Here is a 22,824-nt window from a genome sequence, read left to right on the forward strand (position 1 = left end):
GTCTTTCTATTGTGGATAGGCATGCCTGGAAATTATTTATTTGTATGAACCACTTGATCAAAAAATATTTCTCTTTGACTGGTGTGCAGATAAAATAACAGATAAAGAAATGCTGAGATCCACAAACCCATGAATGTGCTGCCCCTTCATTTGTAGCGTTAGCACAAGCAAACCTTTCAGAAATGGGCTTGCATGTTCCCCATTTCCTCCTCTTTCAAGGAGGAATTACCACCTGCTCCCTGTGTGTTTTCCTTTTCTTTCACTGGGAGCAGGAATGAGCACGTCTTAAAGGTTTGTTGAGCTGAGGGAGCTGCAGTGGTCCTAGGTGAAATTGGGGTATCCTGCATCACGTATGTTAGAGGGACTCCAGTGTGTATATAATAATTGCTGCCTTTTCTGGTTCTGTAGAAGAAGGCTCCGGAAATCCAAGGATTGGTTGCTGAAGAGGTGGTAAGTAGTCTAACAGTGGTCTAAACTACTGAGCCTTTTGGGCTCACCGATCTGAAGGGTTGGCGGTTCGAATCCCCATGATGGGGTGAACTCCCGCTGTTCTGTCCCAGCTCCTGCCAACCTAGCAGTTCAAAAGCACACCAGTGCAAGTAGATAATTAGGTAGCACTGCGTCAGGAAAGCAAATAACATTTCTGTGTGCTCTGGTTTCCATCACAGTGTCCTGTTGTGCCAGAATGTTGCTGGCCACATGACCTGGAAAGCTGTTGGTGGACAAATGTCAGCTCCCTCAGCCTGAAAGTGAGATGAGCGCCACAACCCCATAGTCGCCTTTGACTGGACTTAACCGTCCAGGGGTCCTTTACCTTTACCTTTTTTTTACAGTTCCTTGCATTATTTGAAGGAAACCATGACTGTTAAGGTGATATAACTGTTCTTGAAGTGAAGGGCGTTGGTTGATGTGCCCAGGGTCCTTTAACACAGATGAGTTATGCCGTAACTATTGAGAGATTCTGAACATGCCATCTTGTATGAAAAACACAACACACATCACTGGATCATGGAAATGCTAGTAAACAAAAAAAGTAGACCACGCAAGGTGGAAGTCAGCCAATTCCCGCTGCAGCTTATCTGTAAAGGAAGCCTCTTATGAAATAATTAACCATTTATTTGCTGTGAGACAGGCAGAATTGCAACAAACCTGAAGATCATATTCCTAAATGCTACTCCTTTACACCATTATTGCTTCTTGGTTGACAACTCGTAGGGGAGGGGGGAGCAGCCAGCAACCATTCCAGGGCTGGTTTGGACTTTGCAGCCTTAATTTCTGGCCCCTATTTTTGCTTTAGATGAGTGCAATGCTTATACCATGCATTGTCCTGTGTCTTGGACCTGGAGTGACACTATGAGACACATGCACTATTTTTGGAGTCCAGCCACTTTTATTGTAGGATAGAGGAGGTCCCCCAGTCTTTGTATCAAGTGATTGGTTAACATTCCAAAGAGGATAGCCAGAAATTGCTTGGCTTCGGGAAATCTCAGTGTATGGGGCGAGATGGGAAGTGGACTCTGGAAGTGGAATTGTTTAGAATTGCCTCTCTGCTTCATTACAGGATCCTCAAGTGCTTCTAAGCAGGCTTGAATCGAGGCTGATTCCCCCTGTTCTGTTGCTGAAGATCAGATCACCCAAACCATTTGCACGTATGAACTCTCCTTACCTTCTTCTGTTTACCTGTCTTTTCTGTTTCTGTGTTTTGTTGAAATAGTGCAACAGTAAAAATACAAAATGTAAAAATAGTATGATAAATACATGTATTAGGACCAACTAAAATGTACATAAATAAAACAACCATCTCCTGCTGTGGTTCCCCACAATTGGTGTTCAGTGGTACGCTGTCTCTGGTCCTGGGATTTGAATTTTGCCATTGTGACTAGTTGCCACTGATGCCCTCCATGTATTTGTCCAACCCCCTTCTAAAGCAATTTCTGTCATTCAAATTTCATTGTCTTAACTTTGCACACTGAAGAAATACTTCGTTTTGTCCATTCTGAATGTGCTACTACTGTTCAATTTCATGGGCTGATTGCAGGTTCTAGTATGGTGAGAGAGGGAGAAAAAGTTCTTTCTGTCCACCTTCTTTACACAAAGGATAAGTAAAGCATGTTTAGAGCGGTACAGTTTTATTTTTATTTTTTAAAGAAAGCCCCCGCCTCCAGGCACACAATCTAAAAAAATAAAATAGCAAGGGGAGTTTGAATGAAATGGGAACTCGGGGTGTGCTGTCATTTGGCAAGGCATGTTCATTGCACCTCCTTAGCCTGCAGGAGGTGGGGGCATAAATATTAAGACTTTTCATGCACTTCCTCCAACTTTCTCAAGCGCCTCTTCCACCATTTGCAGGGAGTGTTTCCTTTGTCAGAAATGGAGAGCACTACCAGCATTGACCAGCAGAGGCCATCAGAGCCCAGAGCTGGTCTGTCTTTACAATCCCTGCAGAACCCGGTCTGCTATACTGAACAGCATTTAGTGCACCGAAAGAAAATAGAATGTTTTCAATTGGTGCCTACTGTTTCTCCTTCCCTGCTTAAAGGGCATTAAGAGGGGAGGATTCTCTCTCTAAAAAATGAGAATACAATGTGCAAATTTGCAACAGGTTTCCTGTCTAGGCTGGTAGCCCTTTGTGACTGGCTCCTGCTGCGTATCAGACAAGGATTCTTCATGGCAAGGACCCAATGACCGATTCTAACACTGTCTTGTATACATTTAAACTCAGCAAGCACATTTAAGCATCCTTATGAAGCCTTAATGAAGAGTGATGATGGCAGTGTGATTGGCTTGGGATACAACCATATGCTCAAGGAAAGCCAATGGGAGCGGCAGGAGGCAATATTTAGCAGCACTTTCCAACAGTATCTGGAGACAGAAGATGAGCTAGAGATCAAGGAGGAGAAACCCTGGTGAGTGGGGGGGGGGGGGTTGAATTACATCTTTTTTTTTTTTCATGCATAATTTTTATTAGTTTCCAAAACTCAAAACACAGAATAAGCTGTTTCAATATTCATATCAATTCACCAAAAGAAAGAAAAAAGACTTCCTTCAGTCATTCCACAAATCGTCCAAAATAACAGTAAACAGTATATCCGCATTTCCATGATTGTAATGCCTTAAGTCATTCTCATTCTTCCCTTTTTTTTGGCATTACCCTTTCCCTCTTACAGAGCACCTCTGAAACCTACTAGTGTTGTCTGTTCATCGATTAGGCTTTCCAGATATTTCGTAAAACTTTCCCAATTTTTAACAAATCTCTGATCTTTTGCATATCTGATTTTACCTGTCATCCTGTCCATCTCCACATAATCTAATAGTTTGGATCTCCATTCCTCCGTTGTCGGTACGCTCTCTTGTTTCCAGTTTTTAGCTATTAAGACCCTTGCTGCAGTTGTTGCGTATTGGAACAATTTGTAATCTTTCTTCTTTATCTCCTTTCCTACCAAACCTAGTAGAAACGCCTCGGGTCTTTTAGCAAAGGTGTATCTTAACATTTTCTTCAGTTCATTATATATACTCTCCCAAAACTCTGTGACCTTTCGGCATTCCCACCACATATGGTAGAAAGTCCCCTCCCTTTCCTTGCATTTCCAGCATTTGTTACAGGATCTGTACATTTTGGCTAGTTTAACCGGAGTCAGGTACCAACGATAAACCATTTTCATTAAGTTCTCTTTAAGTGACACACAGGCTGTAAATTTAAGATGTTGTTTCCAGAGTTTTTCCCACTCTTCTAAGTAAATGTTACGACCAAAATCTCTGGCCCAGTGCGTCATTACCGCCTTGACCTCCTCGTCAGCTAGGTTCCAGTCCAGTAAGTACTTGTACATTTTTGATAATATTTTTGTATTATTCCCCAAAATCTCGATTTGAAATCTGGAATTTTTGTCGGCGTAGCCTTTGTCTTTGGCGTCTTTCCTAAACATATCATTTATCTGGTGGTAGTGCAGCCAATCGTGTACTAGAGGTTTAACCTGTTCATACGGCCTTATTTTCCACTTTCCTTCCTCTTTAGTTAACAGTTGTTCATAGGTTGCCCAATTGGCTCCCATATTAATCTTTTTGATAGCCATAACCTCTAACGGAGATAACCATTGGGGTGTTCTGGGTTCTAGCATGTCTTTATACCTTTCCCAAACCTCCAACAGAGGGCCCCTAAATATATGATTCCCAAATCCTTTGTGGCCCTTCTTCCGCCCATGCCACAGATAGGCATGCCACCCATATCGGTTATCGTGGCCCTCTAGGTCTAACACTTCACTGTCTTCTAATTTTATCCATGCCTTAACCCAACATAAACAAGATGCCTCATAGTATATTTTCAGATCAGGTAGGGCGAAGCCTCCCCTTTCTTTAGTATCCGTTAAGATTTTAAACTTTACTCTCGGCTTCTTCCCCTGCCAGATAAATCTGGAAATCTCTCTATGCCAGGCTTTAAATATCTTTGTACCTTTGATAATCGGGATGTTTTGAAAGAGAAATAAGATTCTTGGTAATACCGACATTTTAATTGTGGCTATTCTGCCCCAGAATGACAGTCTAAGCCGACCCCACGTTTCTATGTCCTTCTTAACGCCTTTCCAAACCATTTCATAATTGTTTTTAAATAAATCTATGTTTTTTGGCGTTACCCATATCCCTAAGTATTTCACCTTCTTTGTTACATCTATTTCTATTTCTCTCTGTAGTTCCTCGATTTCTTCTGCCTGCATATTTTTAACTAATATTTTTGTCTTCCTTTTGTTTAATTTAAAGCCTGCCACTTCTCCAAACTGATCGAATTCTCTGAGTACCTCTTTCGTTGAATCCAATGGATCTTCCATTGTTACAACCAGGTCGTCTGCGAAAGCTTTAGTTTTGTATTCATGCTGGCCGACCCTGATCCCTTTAATTCTTTTATTGTCTCTGATGGAATTCAATAAAACCTCTAATATCATTATAAATAACAGTGGGGACAATGGGCATCCCTGTCTTGTTCCTTTAGTTACTATTAATTCTTCCGTCTCTACATTGTTTATTATCAGTCTTGCTCTTTGTTCCGTGTATATTGCTTTTATCCCATTAAAGAATTCAGTGCCTACTTCCATGTGGTCCAATTGCTTCAACAGGAATTCCCAATTTACGTTATCAAACGCTTTCTCAGCGTCTACAAATAACAGTAAACCTTGTTTGTCACACCTTTCTGTTAGATATTCTATAATATTTATGATATTTCTTAAGTTGTCTTTCATTTGCCTCCCCGGCAAAAAACCGGCTTGATCTCTATGGATGCTATTTACCAAAATGACTTTAAGTCTTCTAGCCAAGACTCCCGCAAAGATCTTATAATCTATATTTAGTAAGGAAATCGGCCTGTAATTTTTAATTTGCTTTAAATCTGTATCCTGCTTTGGAATTAATGTAATCAATGCCTCCTTCCACGTCTCCGGTATTTCTCTTTCCTTTAAAATGTTGTTCATTACTTCTTGTAGTGGGTTCAGCAGGACCGATTCCATCTCTTTGTAGTATCTACTAGTAAACCCATCTGGGCCTGGGGCTTTCCCATTTTTTAAGTCTGTTATTATTGCTTTTATTTCCTCCGCCTCAATTGGGGCATTTAGTTTCTCTTTGTCTACTGCGGTGATCTTATTGATGTTCTTAGCTATAAGATATCTCTCTATTTCCTTCGTCTGGTTCCTTTCTATGTTTCTAAAAAGTTCTCCATAGTAGTCCATAAAGGCTCTCCTTATTTCTTTGGGTTTGTTTATCTCTATTCCTTCCACCACTATCCTGTTTATTGTATTTTGTTCCTTTCTTTTTTTCAGCTGCCAGGCTAATAACTTCCCTGTTTTGTTGGCATGTTCAAAGTTCCTCTGTCGCAGTCTTTTAATTTTCCATTCTATCTCTCTATTTATCAGCATTGTATATTGGGCTTGTAAGACTTTGATATTCTCTTTTATTTTCTTATTTTTTGGGTTTTTAATCAGTTTCTGCTCGTTCTCTGCTAATTGTTGCATAATTTCTTTTTTCCCTTTTTCCCTTTTTTTGTTCTTGATTGCACTCTGTTGAATAAAAAAACCCCGCATCACCGCCTTGCCTGCATCCCATACCACCTTTAACTTTGTATTATTGCCTAGGTTATCTTCAAAATATTCTTTTAGTCTATTTTGGGCCTTTTCTACTACCTCTTGGTCATCCAGCAGATAATCCTTCAGTTTCCATCTGATTAATCTGCTTTCTTGCCCTTTCAATTCCATTTTTATTGGGTTATGGTCCGAAATTGTTCTGGCCTGGATCTCCACCCGTGCTGATCTTGGGACTAGCTCTTTCGAAATCCATATCTGGTCTAATCTGGATGATGAATCATTAGGTTCTGAATGGAAGGTATATTGCTTTTCTAGAGGATATTTGAACCTCCAAATATCTACTAAATTGCAGTTTTGGGCCAGGGAGAAGAAAGTTCTAGGCAGTTTCCCATCTTTACTCTTTGTATCCCTCAATCTGTCTAGTTCTAGCGACACCACGCCGTTCATATCTCCTAGTAGTATGATTTTCTGGTCGGCGTAGTCAGATAATCTTTCTTCCAACTTCCCATAAAATTCTGACTTATTTACATTAGGCGCATATATTCCGACTATTATTATCTTTTCTCCCTGCCAATTTATTTGTACTGCTGATATCCTTCCTTCTTCATCTTTGAATAGATGTTTCGCTTCAATTCTTTTATTTATATAAATAACCACTCCCCTCTTTTTACTCTGGTCTGAGGATATAAATTCATTCCCCAGTCTTTGATTAATCAGAGTTCTTTTGTGTTTCCTCGCTATATGTGTCTCTTGGAGACAGATGACGTCCAAACTTTCCTTCTTCAGAATATGCTCGATTCGATTCCTTTTTCCTTTATCATTCATCCCATTAACATTCCAACTAAACACCCTTAGTGCCATCACGATTTAATTATGGGGAAGGGAAAAAAACAACTATTGATTCCTTTTATGCTTCCTCTTCAGTCCCTCCTCCCTCCTCCCCCTCCTCCCCCGAGCCCCCCGCTCCCCCCGAGTCCTCCCCCAATCCTGTCCCCCCCCTCTGCCCTCCTCTCTATGCGGTTTTAGTTCTTTATATTTCCTTAAAAATTTGTCTGTTTCTCCTGGATTTGTCAATTTTTGTCTCTTGCTCCTATATGTAAAGGAGACGCCTTCCGGAAATTCCCACTTAAACTCAATATTATTTCTTTTGAGTATCTGTACCAATTCTTTATAGGAGTCTCTGCGCTTTAGAAGCCTAACAGGAATGTCTTTGAAAATTATTATGTTATTCCCTCCAATGTTAAATCTTTTCTCTCTATTCTTGTGTAGAATCTTGTTTTTTATTTCCTTATCTTTAAATATAATTAGGCAGTCTCCTACAAATTTTTTGTTTTTTGGGAACTTGGCTTTCAACCTGAAAGCCGATTGTATTGCCTTTTCTACCTCTTCTAACAGTATCTGGAGACAGAAGATGAGCTAGAGATCAAGGAGGAGAAACCCTGGTGAGTGGGGGGGGGGTTGAATTACATCTAACATTTATTTCCATCTTCTATACTTGTTATGCTCCTGGGAGCAGCAAGACCCACAGAGTTTATTTCTGCTAAAATAGTAAATCTGGAAAGATTCACCTCCAGCCCACCCTGGGTTCACGGGACAATTTATTAATCAGTGGCTTGATTTCTTTCTATATACATAGGAATGTAAGGCTGTCGTCACGCTGCAGTTCACGTGGCTGCTGATAGGTGGCCACACCAGCTCCAGCGGGACGGCATGCAGGTGAGTGAGAAGTGCAGGCAGCAGGCAGCCCAGGTGAGCCATTTAACAGAGGGGCGGGGGAGGGGGGGAGATGATTCACAGAGCAGTATGGCAAACCAGTCTGTGAAGTGCCCTCCCCTTCTGTTAAATGCAGCTGCAGCACAGTTTAATGTAGGGAGGGTGACGCTTCAGAAAACTACTCTCTGAAGTGCCTCCCCCTTCTTTAAAATGTGTGAGGAGAAGTGGGTTGAGCTGTGAGGGGGATAGGTGAGGTGGTGGGTAAGGTGTAAAAGGAATGGGGTTTGGTCAGATGCAAAGGCATCTAGACTGGTGACTGGAAGTGGTTGCCGGAACCACGTAACACCAGTCTTGAAAGAGCTACATTGGCTCCCAGTACGATTCTGAGCACAATTCAAAGAGTTGGTGCTGACCTTTAAAGCCCTAAATGGCCTTGGCCCAGTATACCTGAAGGAGCGTTTCCACCCCCATCGTTCAGCCTGAGGTCCAGCTCCAAGGGCCTTCTGGTGCTTTCCTCACTGCGAGAAGTGAGGTTACAGGGAACCAGGCAGAGGGCCTTCTCAATAGTGGCGCCTGCCTGTGGAACGCCCTCCCATCAGATGTCAAGGAAATAAACAACCGTCTGACTTTTAGAAGACATCTGAAGGCAGCCCTGTTTTAGAGAAGTTATTAATGCCTGATGTTTTATTGTATTTTTAATATTTTGTTGGAAGCCGCCCAGGGTAGCTGGGGAAACCCAGCCATATGGGCAGGGTATAAATAAATTATTATTATTATTATTATTATTATTATTAGGCAGGAGGAGGCGGCCAGGTGTGGGGGTTGGCAGGTAGGTGAACGGACATGTGGAGTGAGCAGGGGTGGCAGCCCCTAGTATAATGTATACTTTAACAGGAAGTCACATTGCAATGTTTGTTGTTGCTTTTTGTGGTGGTTTAGCACAAACATTACTTATACCAGTGTCATTGACTATCTCCCCCCCCCCTGAACCTTTATATATATCCTATATGTTTTAAAATGATTTATTCTCTCTCTCTCTCTCTCTCTCTCCCCCCCCCCCCGCACCTGGCCGCCATTTCAGCAATGCTATGTTCCATTTTCACTTGCCTGGCCGCACTTTGCCTGTTGGAACCGAATTCAGAGCTGAGCCAGGTAATTGTACTGCGGAAGTTCCTTCTGCAGAATTAGAGAGGCAAGCCTGAACAAAACTAGATGGGGAACCTGGAACTTTGTGTCTGGGATTTGAAATTTGCATGGCCCACCCACCTCTGTTTTTGGCTTTCTCATTTTGCTCCCAGAATTGGGGAGAGGGGAGCTGCTGGGGTTCTGAAGTGCCTATCTTCCCTCTTGGCCCTTTATTTATTTCCTTCTCTTTCTCTTGTTCTCCAGATATGCCCATTGCTCTCAGCATTCACTGGAGCAGGAGCCACAACCTCTGCTACTACTTTCTCAGTCGCCCAGCAAAGGAGAAAATTGGTAATGCAGTGTGCAAGTAACAGCTGCAATTTTATGTGCATTGTCAAACCTCCTCATGATCCATCCCAGAAAGACTCTTCTGGTCATATCTGCAACAGAGCTGTGGCATTTTTAAGCTGAGTTTCTGCCTCCTGCTCCTGCCACTTCTGGGCTCCCATCCGCATGTTGCTTTCTCCACTGTAATGTCTAGTGTTCCCATGATACAATATTGCTGGTCAGAGATGCCAGTTTTGGCATAAGCCTAATCTGTCTGGCAATGTGGTTCTGACCCTTGGCATGATATAAGAGGGTCCACAACAGCCGTTCGGCCCTGAATACTTGAAGGAACCTCTCACCCCACCCCCATAATTCAGTCTGGACACTGAAGTCCAGCTCCGAGGGCCTTCTGGTGGTTCCCTCATTGCGAGAAGGGAGGTTACAGGGAACCAGGCAGAGGGCCTTCTCGGTGGTGGCACCCTCCCTGTGGAATGCCCTCCCATAGACATCTGAAGGCAGTTTTGTATTGGGAAGCTTTTAATGTGTGGTATACTGTTGTGTTTTGTATATTTTTTTGGAAGCCACCCAGAGCGGCTGGGGCAACCTAGTCAGATGGGCATGGTACCCCCTTGGTGTGAAAAAAGATGTAGGGCCAAATAGCAACTCATAGGAGGCTGGATTCTTTTATTTATAATATTTTTAATACGTTTTTTATTTTATTTTTTTTATTTAAATTTTACATTTCCAAATAAACATTTTACAAACTTTAAAATATCCAACGGCTTCCCTTCTTATCTTTCCATGGTTCATTTTACATATCATACATCCCTGCATATTTTACTATAACCATACAAATGAGTTTTCCATTTTACATCCATCAAAAATTATTTACTCTGTTGAATTTATCTTAATGCTGCCAGCGTTTTCAGCTGTATACAGTTATTTTACATATACAGTGGTACCTCGGGTTACATACGTTTCAGGTTACATATCCTTCAGGTTACAGACTCCGCTAACCCAGAAATAGTACCTCAGGTTAAGAACTTTGCTTCAGGATGAGAATAGAAATTGTGCAGTGGCGGTGTAGCAGCAGCAGGAGGCCCCATTAGCTAAAGTGGTGCTTCAGGTTAAGAACAGTTTCAGGTTAAGAACAGACCTCCAGAACGAATTAAGTTCTTAACCTGAGGTACCACTGTATTCAATAAATGTTTCCCAGTCTTCTTTAAATGTACATTCTTCTTCCTCTCTTATTCTGTACGTTCAATCTGCAAGTTCTGCATATTCTGTCAACTTAAGTTGCCAATCCTTTTTAGTTGGGACCTCGTTCACTTTCCAATATGAGGCTGGATTCAGCATGCTGGTCACCCCAGTGCTCTCAGGCACAAGGGGAAAACAGTGCATAAACGAAGGGTAAAGGTAAAGGGACCCCTGACCATTAGGTCCAGTCGTGACCGACTCTGGGGTTGCGGCGCTCATCTCGCTTTATTGGCCGAGGGAGCTGGCGTTTGTCTGCAGACATCTTCTGGGTCATGTGGCCAGCATGACTAAGCCGCTTCTGGTGAACCAGAGCAGCACACGGAAACGCTGTTTACCTTCCCGCTGGAGCGGTACCTATTTATCTACTTGCACTTTGACGTGCTTTCGAACTGCTAGGTTGGCAGGAGCTGGGACTGAGCAACAGGAGCTCACCCCATCGCGGGGATTCGAACCGCCGACTTTCTGATCGGCATGTCCTAGGCTCTGTGGTTTAACCCACAGCGCCACCCGCGTCCCTAAACGAAGGGTAGCACTATGCAAAAGGCGCTGTCTCTTTCCTTCCTACAGGCTGTTTCATTCCTTTTTAGATTCTGATCCAAAACCAGACATGGTTTGGCCCTGTGCCTCTCCACTCACGTACTCAGCCGTCACACCTTGCTCCTGTTACCTGGCTTTTGCTTGCGAAGATGGAACTATTACGGTTTGGGAAAAATCTATTGGTGAGCTTTTTCCTTGCCAGCTTTCATGAGATTGCCATGGGGCTATTCCCTCGCGTTCCATAAGCGAAGGCACTTGGTGACTTAAAAAAGGGGAGTTCTAGAAATGAGGCACCACAACGAAAAACGTCCTGGTGGTGGTGGCACCCTGAGCAGGGTCTCTAGAGATCTTAATGTTTGGGCCAATCCATGTGGGAACAGGCATGAACCTCCAAGTACTCTGGGCCCAGGTTGTTTAAAGATTTGTAGGTCAGGCTTCAGTAGAGTGAGGGGAAAAACAGGGCCATTCCATCAGCTCTGACAGGAGACCAGCTTTGTTTGATTTCTCTTCTCCCTGAACTGTTTCCATTCCAGCTAGCCACTATAATAACTCCTGTGTAACTTTAAGAATTGGTGCGTGGCTTTGTTAGTTTTCTTTTCCCTTTCGTATCATGTATTTTAGATTATTAGGCTGTAGGTGGGCCCCCTTCTTGTTTTTACTGATCTCATGTAACGATAAGCCAGCCACTCTGGGAGCCTTTTTAGCTTAAGAGCAGGATAAAAAACACTTTAAATAAATAAAACCTTGCACTTTGAATTGTGCCTGGAAACAAGTGGGTAAACTAAGAAATATAAAGAAACACATCTTCTAATATGCTACAGCATGTGATAGATGTGGGCTGGCCAGCAAATTGCAAAATCCAAGCATTGGATAAGTGTGGCTCTCAGATGTGAGGTCACACCCACCCACCTATCAGCCAGTCTAGTAGAAACCATGTGTCTTATCTTGGCCAGGAGGATCCTGCTGTCATTCCTGTTCTCCCTCTGTGATGTTTATGCTTTCCTAGGGTTCCCGTTGTCTGTGACTGTGCTCCCTGATGGATACGTTATACGAAGCATCCAGTTCATGCCATGTTTACCCTCACTCCGCGAGAAAGCGCCTGGCTCCAGTGAAGTTCTTGCGAGCACCAAAGTGAAGCTTCTGGTGTTGTGCACAGATGGGTCTCTCCACATGATCACATCGGGGGCCAAAGAATTTGACACCAAGCTGCTGGGGTACGGATGAGGCAGGATTCTGGCTGTTTACAGACCCAGAACCTTGTTTGAAGGGTGGGAGAGGTTCTCCTACTGAGAGGACTCTTTAGCCCAGGCCCTCCAAGGACAAATAGGGCTGCATACCTTGTCTTCCACTCCTGTACTTCCTGGAAGAAGAGGGTACTTCATTTTATAGTCCTCTTTTTATTGGAGTTGGTTGGGACTACTCTGGTTCCAAAAGAGTATTGAGAGTTGGAATTCATAGTTGCGGCTGGAAAATACCACCCAGAGGGACAAGGGAAGGCCACTTGGGATACAAGGGGGTATTGTTAGGGAAACAGAGCACAAGTAGGTAAGAGCAGATATAGATAAACTAGGTGACCTCTAACAAGATAATCCTGAAGGCCAAGGAACTGGGTGAAATGTGGAAGTCCAGTTTCTCATTAATTAAAATGAATACCTCCACTCCCAGAGTTTTAAAGCATTTAGAGGAAATTCCTGATGTATTTGCAGGATTTCACCCAGCAATCCTGACTGACAACATAATTTTTTTTTGGGGGGGGGGGTGTTTCGGGATTTTTTTTTGAGAAATGAAACCAAAGTGGAATTCTGAGACTTGTATTGTTTAAAAATGATAAGAAAAGAAAAGAACACATCAGGCTATGTCTGCTGGAGGCAATGACTTTTGAACATTGTAGAACACTCTGTTGGCCTCATTTGCAATATGAAGCAAAACCAAACCATTTCCCCAGAATAGTTATGCGAATCCACCTCTCTGCTCTCACTGATGTGCTTTCCCCGCAAGATGCCCAAAGAAGAAATGCACAAAGAGTAACACAAACTTGGGTTTCTTTCTTAGGCCTGAGACTCCCAATCAGACCATCACTGCTATAGCAACCATTTCTTCCTTACCTGATACAGTGAGTGTTTTCTGATTACCTCCCATAATGTCTTCTGCAGCTTCTGAATACCAGAATTGTGAAATCAGTATAGTGGGTGTGGCTGGAGAGAGGAGATACTGTTTTAGTTAGATTAACACACCAATATTAAGGTATCTGGGCACGAAATTGAAATTTTCAGTTAAGACTTACAATTTCTTGTGGGTAGAGTATGGTTGCTGTATAGACAGCTAACCCATAGAAGTATGTGGGCAGCCATAACACATCTAAACTGGGGCCTAGAGTAGTTGTCAGACTTAAAAAAAAACCCACTATCCACATAAACTATGCTTGTATACTTAAAAGCACACAAAATCAAAAGGTCAGTAGCCCTAACAGGGGCTGTCCAGTCCAACAACAGTAGTGATCATCTGTCTGCAGTTTATATTGAGTTGAACTACTTTTCTCTCCATGTGGAGAACTGAGGCTAAGAAACTGAGTTTTCTCAGCATCAATTAATACATTTTTGGCTGAAGTGGGATTTCTACTTCTGCCTAGCCCTACTTCTTTCATCATCTGGATTTTGAGGGAAGGACGAAGCCAGGCTGGTAGGCTTTGGCCCTGTTACATTGCGCTGTTAAAATCCTGAATACAGTGGTGCCTCGCAAGACGAAAAGAATCCATTCTGTGATTCTCTTCGTCTAGCGGTTTTTTCGTCTTGCGAAGCAAGCCCATTGACGGATTAGCGGATTAACGCTATTAGCGGCTTTTAGCGGCTTTTAGCGGCTTATCGGCTTATCGGATCAGCTGATAAGCGGCTTAGCGGCTTAGAAAAAGGGGGGGAAAGGAAAAAAACCCCGCAGGAACTCGCAAGACATTGTCGTCTTGCAAAGCAAGCCCATAGGAGATTCGTTTTGCGAAGCACCTCCAAAACGGAAAACTCTTTCATCTAGCGAGTTTTCCGTCTTGCGAGGCATTTGTCTTGCGGGGCACCACTGTAAATCTTCTTCACAGCTGTGCCTGCGAATGTGAATCATAACCTACCGGGGGAAATGCTAAGACCTACTGCTGATCCCATCCAAGAAAGTAGCTATAGAAACCCTATCAGTTCATTAGGTGGGTTTCTGTCATAAGTGATGAACTTTCATTGTTCCAGGTGCTGCTTTTCTTCTGGGATGGCACGGTCATTCTGATGGACACCACCACAGAAGATTATATTTCCCAGTTCATCATGCCTCCCTCCTACAAGGTGGCAACTTCCTGGCAGCCCGTTTTTTCTGTGGATACTCAGGGCCAATACTTGCTCCTCCAAGGTACGATCTCCTGGATACAAAAGGGAGCAGGCACTCAAAACTCAGAAATAGCACTTGAAGGCATTCAAGCCCCTTCTCTGAAGTGGGGAGACCCCATAACATGCCTCAGGTGGTAAGCAAATGTCTTTCTATTGTGTTCTGTGCAGCATCACAGAAAACTCTTTAAGATGCCTGCTTGTTGTGCCCTAGCTTGGCCCAATCCAGGAGATGCTGGATTGAAGCAAGGGACTTACTGGCATTGCAGGGCCGCATCTGATAGGGCAAAGTCAAAAGAGACTATGCAGGATTACAACAGGCAAGGCAAAGCATGGCCTTTCAGGACCCTGGACAGGTAGCAGTGGCAGATGCTGGCTGAAACTTGCCCAAGGAGAGCTGTTGTTTCAGTAGCATGTTGAGGCCATGTGGAGGCTGGCTAGTCTGGACCTGCAGATAACTTGCTACCTCTGAGGTGCTTGTCAGTGTTTCTCAAAAGGGCTGTTGTCCGATTCTACAGCCACCAACCCCTATTATGTGACTGAGTCTGAGGAGTTAAGTAAAGAGCCACGCAATCTGGACTCTATGAGGGCAGAGGGAAAGTTGCTTCTTGGGCGATGCCTCCTCCCACTGAGTCTTCTTCTGACCTGGGAAGATGGGGGAATTGAGGCTGGAGAACATAATACTGTTCAGCAGCCCTGTTTAGGGAAGTTTTTAGTGTTTGGAGTTTTATTCTGTTTTTAGTGTTCTATTGGGAGCTGCCCAGACTGGCTGGGGAAACCCAGCCAGATGGGCAGGGTATTATTATTATTATTATTATTATTATTATTATTATTATTATTAATAATAATAATTTATTATTTATACCCTACCCATCTGGCTGGGTTTCCCCATCTGGCTGGGTGGCTTCCAACCGAATATGAAAAACAATACAGCATCAGGCATTAAAAACTTCCCTAAACAGGGCTGCCTTCGGATGTCTTCTAAAAGTCAGATAGTTGTTTATTTCCTTGACATCTGATGGGAGGGCATTTGTAATGGGTATGAGTTACTTGTGCGTAAACTGCCGCCTTTCTAGGCTTAATTGCCTTGGTTAAACTGTTCTGACTGCAGTCGCTAGCAGAATCTGTCTGTGGGCGTTTCTTAAACCTTTTCCAGCATAGAAGCTGTCTGACTCCCAGTCGCCTCCTCCTCTCACTGCGCGGGAGTCTTCTGCGCAGGGAGGGCGTGGGTAGTGGAGGGCCTGTGCTCTCCTCACTGATCTCCAGAGAAGAATCCCGGAGCTCTCCCTCCGCTTCCCCCATTTGCCCCCCTTTATCACTGGTGTTGCGCTGATTTCCTTCCTCCTCTACCGAGCTGCTTCTCCCCCTGGTGCTGGGTCCTTCGCCCGCAGAATCTGGGAGCCTCCCCTTCGCCTCTCGCTCTGATGTCAGTTCCCTGACAGCGTTCCATGGGGCAGGCGCCACCACTGAGAAGGCCCTCTGCCTGGTTCCCTGTAACCTCGCTTCTCACAGTCAGGAAACCGCCAGAAGGCCCTTGGCGCTGGACCTCAGTGTCTGGGCTGGATGATGGGGGTGGAGACGCTCCTTCAGGTATACAAGTCTGAGGCCATTTATAAATAATAAAATTATCATCATCATCATCATCTTCATTATTAATCAGAATGTCCTCTCTCCTTTTCCCTTCCCCCACTTCTACCATTCTGTTTTTCTTACATCCTGTTTAAAAGAAAAGGATTGCTTATGTTTTCTTCAGGAATCTCTAGTATCTGACACAACATACATATGGGAAGAAGGCCAAGATCTGATAGACAGATGGGGTGGCCATGCGCCCTACTTTTCAGAGGTCAGACCTCAACTTGAAGGAGTCCTCTATTTGGAGGGCTGCCCAATTAAAGTTTGGTTAATGGTGAAAACAGAAGAAGTGAGGGCAGGAGCTTTGAAGCTGCCCAATAGTGGTTAATACTTGAACAGGAAACAGAGCAAGGGCACAGGTCACTTGCCCAGAGTCTTCCCTGATATGATGCAATATATTTCTATTTAAATTACAGTAATTGCTTCTAAATTTGCATATCTCTCTCTCTCTCTCAATTAGCATTTGAAAATCTTTGCTTTCTTTGGTCCTCTTTTGCTGAAGCATTTCCTCTCTTTTGGCGATTTGGAGTTTTTGAATTTTTTAATTGATGGGTGGTTCACAAAAATCAGTTTAAGAATGTAAAGCGAGCCTTCTAGATCAGGCCAATGAACCCATTGAGTTCAGGATCCAGTTCTTACAGTGGCCAACCAGATGCTTCTACTAAAACCTCTGTAATTACAGAACCCCCCTTCCAAAATTTGCAACTTTTTTTGTTTTGTATCTGCACTGTAGACTGTTGTGGTATGTAAAATTTCCTGTGCGGCCCCATTGCCTTGCCGCCAGGTCATGTAGGAGAAATTAGATTGCCAAGTCAATGGTTTCAGCTGAAATGTGGCCAATTTGGTTCAACAGTGAGCATGCACAAAGCCCAACTCCAGCTGCCTTTGACCATATAGTTCAAGGCTGGAACTTTCATTAGCCCCAACTAGCCAGGACTGCTGAGAATTGTAGGGCAATGGCATCTCAAGGGCCACAGGTTCCCCATCTCTCGATGGAAGACTCATGCCGTGCATGTGCAAGATTGTAGTTCATAATATTGCCAGTTAAATTGCAAGCAACCCTCCCACCCTGTTTCTGAGGCAATGAAGCTTGCATGCAGCAATTTACAAGCTGAGTGACTTCCTTTCTGGTCTAATTCCTGGCTAATTAACAGTTCCCACTGTTGTAACCTCATGAACAAATGAAGGTGGCATATACCGTTAAACCCCTGACCTATCTAGTCCAGCAGTGTCTTCTCTGGCTTGCAATGACTCTCCTGAGTCTTAGGCAAAGGCCTTTCTTATTACTGGCTACCTGATCCTTTCAATTGGAGATGCTAGGGATTGTATCTGGGGCCTTCTGTATGCAAAATGTGCTCACTTTGAGACTGCTGGGCTTTTTTGGTTCACAGGAAGTGAAAGTGAGCGTCACATTTGTAAGTGACACAAAAAAGCCTGCCCGCCCCCACATGGTTCTTTCCAGTTCTTATCAGGTTCCTTTTAGTTGAGGGAATCTCCAAGGGAGAAATGTATCAATTAGCAGGCAGCGGACTTTCAGATATCCTATTGCAGTGATCCAGCACACCCGCTGTTTAATGTGGAATCTCCCTGTGTCTTCTCTCCTCTCTAGAAGTTTCCTGGTCCTATTTATTGAACTTTGTTGCTTGCACCTGGAGGCAAGAACCAAGAACCACTCTGCCAAGCTGATAAGCTTATCGTATCAATGAATGAATGAGTTTGTCTGTTTGTCACTGTCAACCACAAAGACTCAAATTACTTTCAACAGTAGAATACAGTCATACCTTGGAAGTCAAATGGAATCTGTACCGGAAGTCCATTTGACTTCCAAAACGTTTGGAAGCCCAAGCATGGCTTCTGATTGGTAGCAGGAAGCTCCTGCAGCCAATTGGAAGCCGTGGACGCCCCGTCGGATGTTCGGCTTCCAAAAATAGTTTGCAAACTGGAACAGTCATTTCCTGGTTTGCGACGTTCGGGAGCCAAAATATTCGGGAGCTGAGCTGTTCAACTTCCAAGGCACGACTGTATGTGATTTAAAAACAATAACACATTAGTGGCATGTGACTCCTAACAAATTTCTCCCACGGGAGTACAGCCCCCAAAAGAGAAAAATAGTGCCCATCCCAGCTTGTGTGTGTGTGTGTGTGTGTGTGTGTGTGTGTGTGTATTTCTCTCTTAGCAAGCTGTTCTCTTTCTGCCCACAGGGGTCAAGCAGCAAACTGAAACTATTTTCATCTTTGACTTCACTACTTACCCATTCATGGAGGCTTTCGCCCTGAAAGCCGAAGAGCAACCCGAATCCTTAGCCGTAGCAGTCCTACCCTGGGACAAGCGCTGTAACATCTTCCTAAAAGATAGGTAAGTCGGAAAAAGACCTGGAGCTGGTGAGCCATTTTTGCTCATGTGATTGCGATAGGGGACCGGAGCGGGAGTGTTCTCTGGAGAGATCAGCACTCTGCCTAACTGCGTTAGACTCTCAAACAAACTTGGTGCATCCCGACTCTCCTCTGGCATAGCACCAAGGACATAAGGAAAACATATATTCTGTTCAAGCTGAGTTCAAGGTGCTGATACAGACATGCACATCTACACACATCTTGGGGCCCAGGATACCTGGAATATAATCTCACCCATCGCATACCCAACCAGTTGCTTCACCAGTCTGCAGGAGGGCAGATACCATATAATCAGGATGTCCGTTCTGGGATTTAGGCTTATAGTATAGCAACAACACCTGCCCTCTCTCCCATTCCATGTCCAACAAGTGCTGTCTCTATTGACTTTTGGGTGCCTCTTAGAGACCTTCTGTTCCCAGCAAGCATTTTATGTGGATAGTTTTGTGGTTCGAGGACCCGATCCCCGCTTTGTGAAATAAAGACACACGGACACAGTGTATAAGGTTAATGGGCAAGAAAAGGCCACAACTTTATTGATTACAGCAAGTGAGAAGGTATTGGCTTAGGCATTGGACCACGACAGATTGACTCCACCCACTTGGAAAGGGGTGAGCCTAAAGGGGGGTTTATTCACAAGTAGGTGGAGCCTGTTGATGCTAATACAACTATAAGCTCTCCCCTGATGTCACCGAGGGTCGTGCCATGGCCCCCCGCCACACAGGCATCGGACAGGATCCACGACCGCCGGATTCCTTTAACGGAATACCCAAATTTGAAGGGGTAGGCGATGGCCACACCTAGCCCTTCCACACACCAACAACACATTCCAATGCCTAACCGCCAAATACCAAGAAAGTTGTGATGATTGCTACGAGGTAGGCGAAAAAACCAAAAGGCCTAATACCAGTTGGAAAAATTCCTACCAGGCCCCCTGGGCAATCTGGGCGACCAACCAAAAGGTCCATAGCAAAGTCAAGCGAAAAGCTAAGCCCTAAGGGAGCAGTGGGTGGGTGACTCGCGGCGAAAAGGTGAAAAGTGAGGCGGAACGGCTGGTGCAGCGGTATCTTAAACCGCAAACCACGCCCCCTGGTTGGGCGGTTACCTGTGGGCGTGGTGTGCCAGCCAGGTGAGTAGGGCAGGGGGCATAATGCCCCCTGCGTGACGCAGAAATTGCGTCCCGCCCACAAGACCTCCCCTCCGTGAGGAGGAGAGGCTTTATCCCAGCCTTTCTTTGCACTGGACTTGAAATTGTTTTCATAAACGTTTTTATCGCTGATGTAAAAGCTGATGTTAATTGCTTCAGGATGTTTCAGGGGAAGCAAATGAGATAAACAATCCACAGGATAGTGGCCACTGTTAATGGAGCAATGGGGTGTACCCCAGGTCCCAAGATTTCCAGATTTAATAGCACCCATATGCCTATAGATTAGTACCTGCCTTGACAGGTCAATGCTTTTGGGCGGAGGTGCTGCTGTATACTTTGGGTGCAGCAGTAGAGAAGACTTGTGATCTCCTTGGATAAACTATGTATCAAGCCCCAATTTCAGGGAAGATTGCATACTGCATTTATTGTAATGCGTTCCACAGGGTGCAATTTGTTTGTAATGTCATCAGATGGCAGTACAACATGATCCACACAGATGAGCACCATGAAACCTTTCCTTATGCTGAGTATTCCCTATTCTGAGGGCTAAATTGGCCTAAACTGGTGTCCTGGTCTCCTTTGAGAGGAAAGATATAATTTGAATTAATAATAGTAATAGTAATTTTATTTACTCATGCTTTTATACTGCTTATCCAATTGTGTCCTCTAGGTAGTTGACAGCATGTTAAAACCAATGCAACAATAATATGAAACAACCAAAACCAGTTTAAATGGTATGAGGAGGTGATGAGGATTAATTGCATTATTTATAAAAGTTTTTATATGTCTTGTTTTTACATTTGTCTCGACCACTTACTTTTATGTGGCTGTTATAAAAATGAACGAATGTGAATCACTTTGAGAACTTGAAAGTGAGAACTACGAAGGATAAGCCTTACTTACAGTGTTGGGGAGCACCATTTTGACTTAACTCCTTATCACTTAACCATCTGGCACTGAGTGAATGAGGCATGGCAAAGTGGGCTCAGGCAGGAGCCCAGGGAGATGGAATCTCTGTCTTTGTCTCGTTGCCAGCTTGCAGCGGCTGTCCACAATTAGCCAACAGATGCCCGAGTGCTGGAGCCTGCTGAAGAACTGTGCAAAATCCTTAGCAAAGGGAGAGGCACAAGAAGAGGTAGAGGAAGAGGAGACTAGGTGAGTTGGTCACTCTCAGAGGCTGATTTTGTGTTGCTGTATCTTTCATCAACCCATGCCTGTCATCTTAATGACAGCTGCTTATCCATCCTTTGCCAGTCCAGGCGATTTCCTAAAGCAGGTTATTTTGCTGTCATAAGGAGCTTTTTACCTTTTTGCCTCCTGCTAGGAAGGATGTTATTGACCAGTTAGTGTTAGAAAAATGTCTGTGTCTCATGGTCCTCTGCCTGGTTCCCTGTAACTTCACTTCTTGCAGTGACGGAACCGCCAGAAGGCCCTCGGTGCTAGATTTCAGTGTCCAGGCTGAACGGTGGGGGTGGAGATGCTCCTTCAGGGATACTGGGCCAAGGCCGTTTAGGGCAAGCACTTCAGTGATACAAAAGGAAGTTAGAGGGACACATTTTTTAAATATTTAAGAACCATCGAAAGCATTTTGAAACAATAAGCACAGTGAAACATTTAAACTTAAAAACAGAGATAAGGTAAAGGTAAAGGGACCCCTGACCGTTAGGTCCAGTCATGGACAACTCTGGGAATGCGACGCACATCTTGCTTTAGTGGCCGAGGGAGCCAGCATACAGCTTCCAGGTCATGTGGTCAGCATGACTATGCCACTTCTGGCGAACCAGAGCAGTGCACAGAAACGCCCTTTACCTTCCCGCCGGAGCAGTACCTATTTATCTACTTGCACTTTGATGTGCTTTTGAACTGCTAGGTTGGCAAGAGCAGGGACCGAGCAGCGGGAGCTCACCCTGTTGTGGGGATTCGAACCGCCAACCTTCTGATTGGCAAGCCCTAGGCTCTGTGGTTTAGACCACAGCACCACCGGCGTCCCAAAAACAGAGGTGTAGGACTTCAAATGATAAAATCAAAACCTTTGAGCTGAGTCCTGTAGGATAATTGGCAGCTCTTGGGTTACCATGAAGGGTTGTGCTAAACTAGGGTTGCCATATTTCATTAAGTGAAAATCCGGACACAAAAGTTGTGTCCAGATATGTACGGGAAATTCCAGACATATGGCAGCCCTAGCTAAACCCATTTCCTGTCCCTTGTGAGCACAGTGCCTAAAAGTGCAGCCAACTTCTAGCTGCAAAACCCTACTCTGGGTTCTTCCTTGCTTCCAGCTCCAATGCACTGCACTTGCTCCAGCCCAGAGACCTCTGGAAAGCTTAAATGGTATAGCGACTGTGGGTGTGCCTGCATACATTTCCCTCCCAGCCTTGCATATGGCAGCTATTAAATCAGCAGTTAATTCTGCATTCGTGCTCTAACTTCTTTCCCAGGGATACTGAAGAGCCATGACACATCGGCCGGCACACTAGTCAGAGGACTCAGTGATGAGCCAATGAATTACATTCTGCGCTTTGAGGAATTCCGGCTGCGAGCGTAACTTGGCTATTTTGTCCCATAACCTTTTTTTGGATCCTTTCAAAGAGCACCCGATCCACCATCACAAGCCTTCAGGCTCTGAACCCAATAGGTAATGAGTTCCAAAACGGGAATAGACTGTCAAGCTTAAAGGGCAAACCTTGTTAAAATGTAATTAATTAATGTCAGAGAAGGGCAAGGGGGAAGTGGAGCAAAATACAGGAGACATAGGCAAAGATACTGGGAAACTGGAATGTGTGGTGCTACAGAATATTGAATAAATCTCTGCAAGTGCGCTAAGTCTACTGTCTCTTCCATCACCGCCTCCTCATCTGCTTAGAACCTGAACCTATAGATAGGGCCTAGGTTTGATTGCTTTTTAATTCTTGCATGGCACCTACCAGTATTTGACATCTTAAAAATGAACAGTACTGCTACTACAATACAGCAAATAAATATCAAAAGACACTATGTTCACTTTGTTAATATGGGAACCTTACATGCAAATAAATTGCAGAGGAGCAAGAAAATGTGGTCTGTGCTGCTTCTATTTGCAGGTACTTTTAGTGGTAGAGATACAGTCACAATTGTTTCCCACTGGCAGTTACAGTGGTACCTCTGGTTACGTACTTAATTTGTTCCGGATGTCCGTTCTTAACCTGAAACTGTTCTTAACCTGAAGCACCACTTTAGCTAATGGGGCCGCCACGTGATTTCTGTTCTCATCCTGAAGCAAAGTTCTTAACCCAAGT

General features: G+C 44.1%; 1 protein-coding gene across 5 annotated transcripts in view; it reads left to right on the forward strand.

Moving 5' to 3' along the window:
• WDR93 (WD repeat domain 93) overlaps positions 1–22,602 on the forward strand; it is a 33,038-nt gene extending 10,436 nt beyond the window's left edge. For all 5 annotated transcript variants that reach the window (XM_083475341.1, XM_083475344.1, XM_083475343.1 and 2 more), the window contains 12 exons: positions 409–450; positions 1,562–1,649; positions 2,723–2,906; positions 8,857–8,927; positions 9,165–9,251; positions 11,072–11,203; positions 12,028–12,235; positions 13,074–13,134; positions 14,249–14,405; positions 18,214–18,367; positions 20,585–20,704; positions 21,988–22,602. In XM_083475341.1, the coding sequence (XP_083331467.1) occupies positions 409–450; positions 1,562–1,649; positions 2,723–2,906; positions 8,857–8,927; positions 9,165–9,251; positions 11,072–11,203; positions 12,028–12,235; positions 13,074–13,134; positions 14,249–14,405; positions 18,214–18,367; positions 20,585–20,704; positions 21,988–22,006 (1,323 nt within the window). In that variant the 3' untranslated portion in view covers positions 22,007–22,602. The remainder of the gene's footprint in view (positions 1–408; positions 451–1,561; positions 1,650–2,722; positions 2,907–8,856; positions 8,928–9,164; positions 9,252–11,071; positions 11,204–12,027; positions 12,236–13,073; positions 13,135–14,248; positions 14,406–18,213; positions 18,368–20,584; positions 20,705–21,987) is intronic.
• The last annotated feature ends 222 nt before the right edge of the window (positions 22,603–22,824 follow it).

This window comes from Podarcis liolepis (genome assembly GCF_965112155.1).
Source record: "Podarcis liolepis genome assembly, chromosome: 14".
In the NCBI taxonomy this organism is placed as follows: domain Eukaryota; kingdom Metazoa; phylum Chordata; class Lepidosauria; order Squamata; family Lacertidae; genus Podarcis; species Podarcis liolepis.